The sequence below is a fragment of the Quercus suber genome, unplaced genomic scaffold (genome assembly GCF_002906115.3).
Source record: "Quercus suber isolate HL8 unplaced genomic scaffold, Cork oak 2.0 scaffold_298, whole genome shotgun sequence".
NCBI lineage: Eukaryota > Viridiplantae > Streptophyta > Magnoliopsida > Fagales > Fagaceae > Quercus > Quercus suber.
Window position 1 is genome coordinate 425063 of NW_027069754.1, and position 4557 is coordinate 429619.

General features: G+C 35.4%; 1 protein-coding gene across 1 annotated transcript; it reads right to left on the reverse strand.

The window, feature by feature from the left end:
* Positions 1 to 790: 790 nt before the first annotated feature.
* On the reverse strand, positions 791 to 1528 carry LOC112004622 (uncharacterized). The gene has a single exon (XM_024036866.1). It carries the CDS (start codon positions 1526 to 1528, stop codon positions 791 to 793), a length of 738 nt encoding a protein of 245 aa, XP_023892634.1.
* Between the last annotated feature and the right edge of the window lie 3029 nt (positions 1529 to 4557).

Genomic DNA, 4557 nt, shown 5'->3' on the forward strand with positions numbered 1-4557 from the left:
TGGTTGCTAGCTCCAAAATCAAGATCTCCAACTTGGAAAAGGACTTCTTTGTTGCTTGCCAAGAGTGCATACCTCTTGTACATATTCTGATTTTTCAATACTAGGCAATCCATGCACCATGCTTGATGTAGATAATAGTTTAAGCCCACTAAAATTGAGATGCCCAAGGCAAAGATGCCACTTCCATGTCTCATTTTTTACAAGCCCATGGAAACATTTATCCATTGTTGAGTTAAGATGGAGTGGAAACATACGATTGTGACCCATTTGAACTTTTGCAACAAGCCTTCCTTCAGCATCCTTCAAAACAAGAGAGAGTTTCTCCATGTGTATAATATACCCCTTTTCTAAGAGTTGCCCAATACTAAGAATATTGATTTTCATGTTGGGCACATAGTACACATTGGAGATACATTGCAAAACAACATTCCTTTGACATATTCTAATTTTTCCTTTACCTTTTATGGGCAATTTGGATGAGTCTCCCAAATGGACATCGCCTTGAACACCTTCAACAAGCTCAACAAAGAGTTCCTTTTTTCCACTCATGTGGTTGCTAGCTCCAAAATCAAGATACCACATCTCTTGCGAATTATTTGCCTCTTCTTGTTCAAAAAGAAGTGTACATTCTTCTTTTTCAACATTTGATGCCTCAACAAGATTAGATTGTTCATTGTGTCCTCAAATTTATTGTACCAGCAGTCTGATGCATAATGTCCAAATTTGTTGCAATTGAAACATTGGACATTTCATTACCTCTACGTCCGCGAGCAAATCTGCCTCTAAATATTCATCTTCCACGACCCTTGCCACGGTTGCTATTGGTATATCCTCCATGGAAGCCATTAAGCTTCTCCTCTCTTAGAGTCAATTTTAACTTTAATGCTTGTTCAATGACAACAGAGCTAGAATTCTTTTCCATACGCTGCTCATACACTTGAAGAGATCCCATTAATTCATCAATTGAGAGAGTCTCCAAATCTTTGGACTCTTCAATAGCCACCACGATATGCTCAAATTTATTTGCAAGAGATCTTAATATTTTCTCCACCACATGAACATCTTCAATACTCTCTCTATTACTTTTTAAACGATTAACAATTACAAGTAATTGTGAAAAATAATCAGAAATAGTTTCACCATCTTTCATGTGAGCAACTTCAAACTGGGCACAAAGAGTTTGCGAACAAACTCTTTTCACATGATCGACACCCTTGACAAAAATGCCAAGAATCTCCCATGCTTCTTTACTTGACTTTGCTTTGGCAATTTTCTCAAAAGTTGACTCATCCATCCCTTGATAGAGTAGAAACAATGCCTTCTTGTCTTTCTTCCTCTGATCCTTGAGCAAATTTTTTTGCTCTGCGTTGTAGGTGGCTTTTTGCTCACCTGTGGGTTCTACATGCCCATCAATGACGAGCTCCCACAACTCTTGTGATCCAAACAATGCTTTCATTTGAATCTGCCAGCTCTCATAATTTTCTTTCATCAATTTAAGAATTTGTGGTTGCACCATATTAGAAGACATCTTCACTAATGGTGTAGATGAAGACTCTAGGCACTAAGAACTTGGCTCTGATTCCACTTTGTTGGCTTTATAAAGCCTTCACTTAAAATTCAACAAAGTACTCACAAGAAAGAGAGGAATGAAAATTTTATTAGGGTACTTCAAACTCACAAACAAAGAGATTAGGCTACTACCTTGAGAACTCACTACAACTTTTTCTCTCACACACTTTCACATCATTCATCTATCCCCTTTTATAGGGTGAAGTTAAAAAAGCTGTCATTATTGTTATGACTCTTTATTTCATAATAGAAAATTCTAAAATGTAGAAAACTCAAAAGACACAAACGTTATGGAATAACAATAGGCACAAGCAATTATGGAAAAACAAAAGACACAAACTGTTATGAAATATCAAGAGGCAACTTTTGGTTTACCACTTCCAACCATTTTTCTCTCATGCATCTAACTCTACTGCAGCATCTTTTGCTGTCTCAATAGCTTCCCAATAATCCTATACCTTCCAAATGTGCCAAGTCATCATAATGTGCCAATCGCTTGTTCCTCAGTCCTTAAGCTTTACGATGGCTCTGAAACATAAACATGTGCACCAGTTTAGTACTTTAATAATAACATGTGGAATTAAAAATAAATTCCGATAAAATATGTAATTTACTTTCATGCATTAATCAAATGTAAGGAACTTGAGTTAGGGTAAGTTAGGGTTTTTTGACGTGTCAATTGAGTTCTTGGGGTGTGTATGTTTAGGATTTGGTGTTTTAAGGCCTTTCATGCATGATTATGTTGGTGTTTAGAATTGTTTTAGGGTTTCAGGTGTTCAATGGGTTGCATGAAATTTGTATTGGTTTGCATAAAGTGTGAGTACTTTGAGAGTCACCACCTCCAAGAATGAGTCTACTTCAAGGAAGTCTTCATCTCTAAAGAAAGAGAAATAAGAAATTAAGCAACAACTTGATTAATTTTCCCTCCAATTTACTTCTCAAAATTTTTTCCCTCCAATTTATAATTGCACCATCTATTTATAAAACTAATGCCTCATTCTTATTAGCTACACATGGTTCTTTCTTATTGGCTCACTAATTGGACTTGTGCTTTAAATTATATACATGTGTTTATTGTATTACACGTGCATTAACCCTAACTAATTTCTTGAACTAACTCAAGGCATGTGCTTAATAAATACAAGCTCGTGTGACTCTTTCAATTAAGCTTAAGAGTGATCAATAGAGGCTTCTCATGTACATGGCGGTTAGGAGTAGCTTCACACAAAATTTGAGAACAAATGGAATATCCAAAGCGAGAGTTGAACTGCATGCCAATCAGGATCTTCTGTCTCCTGGTTAGCACTTCAACTCTGAGTGGATTTCTCTTCCTTTCTTGCCCCTAACATCAAACATCTACTTTCTTACAATTTTCCACTCACCATTAAACCATGCGTCTCAGCAGTGGCAATATACTATCTTTTCAACTATTTGAATTTGGATTCTATTTTGGAAGATGCTTTAAACCACATCCAAAAGTTTTTGCTCTATCTATTTCTCTAGTTGAACTCTAAACCTACATGTAAAATTACCATTATCCCTTTTCCAAGTACTCATACGGGCCGTCTCCAATAATCACTCAGTTAATATATACTAATTGCATTCTTTGTGGATACTTATGTATATTATTGTCTCTAGAATGCTGAGTATTGGTTTTTTTTTTTTTAATTTAAAAAAAAAAAAGGCTTTCAGCAAATAATAATGATGGTAAATGAGATCAATAAAGAAAATAAAGCACTATCATTAAACCAATCTATATAAATTGTAAAAATGACCTAGTCCCGGTCAATGTGAAACTATTATCACAACAAAGATATCGATGTTTCAAAATTATAACACAAGTATCATACAAGTAACAAAATTGTAAAAGGTTCTCTTAGTGACATCATAAACGAAAAAAAAAAAAAACAAAACAAAAAAACTTCACCTTCCGTACCTAGAGGCCCTCCATTGATTAGCATCTGCCTAATTAAGTTTTCATTCCCTTCACTGAGGTTTTATATGACACCCTGATATTGCGGAAATTATAAGAAAACAAACATGTTGCTTTCCTAATAGAAAAAGAAGCTAAACACATTAAATTCTGAATGAAAACTTCAAATCTACGAGGGGTTCCTTGAATCCACAAAGTGATAGGGTTCTAGAATCTACTAAAGAGAAATATACAAAGTTTGTATTTTTATAAATCTATAAAATTGAATTTCCCCGAAGGCTACAATATGTTTAAATAGTAAGAGAAACTCTAAGGTGGCTAGGGCAACGCCTAGAAATCCTAATTCGTGCTAATCACGTAATTAGGTGGCAAATAGTGATTTTTGCCAAAAATAGCAAAATTGAAATAATTGTGGAAATTAAAAATACTATCTTTAAGAGATGTCCCAAAATAGACGGCACCTTATTCTAACTTTTAAACTAAAAGTTAAGGAAAAACAAATATTACTATAAATAGCAAAAACATTGTTTTCGAGGCTATAACGAAGAAATTTGCCTAAATTAGACAACACTTGAGGCCTCTAGTCTGGATCATAATGCCGTTTCCCTTCAACCTGCCAAATTTTATGCAATTCCGATATTATCACTTCGATGGCCTCTATTGGCACCCCCTTGATCTTGTGCTGTGACTTCCGGCACCCTTGTTGCTCCAGGAAGGCCTGTGTTGTCTGTTCTACATCACACCCCTTTTGTAACGAGGAGAAGGGCCTAGGGATCCATCAAGAGTCCATTGATATAACACCATTTTAATCTTCTAACCCAAAATTTAAAGTCAATGGATTTTAAGTCCAACTGTGGATAGTATTCTTTTTTTTTTTTTTTCTCATTATAGGATTTCACTCTCACAGGTGCACTCGCACTAAATCTCCCTCTCATGTGTGTGCGTTTATCAGATCGACCTAACTCCCACTAGCATGTGATTCATTTGCAAATCCTAGAGTTTCGTGCTAAAGTTTGCACCAAATGTAGCAATCACTAAAAGCAACTTGCTCCAGG

Excerpts from the sequence above, each read along its gene's own strand:
- LOC112004622 (XM_024036866.1), bottom strand. The coding sequence starts at position 1,528 with ATGTCTTCTAATATGGTGCAACCACAAATTCTTAAATTGATGAAAGAA.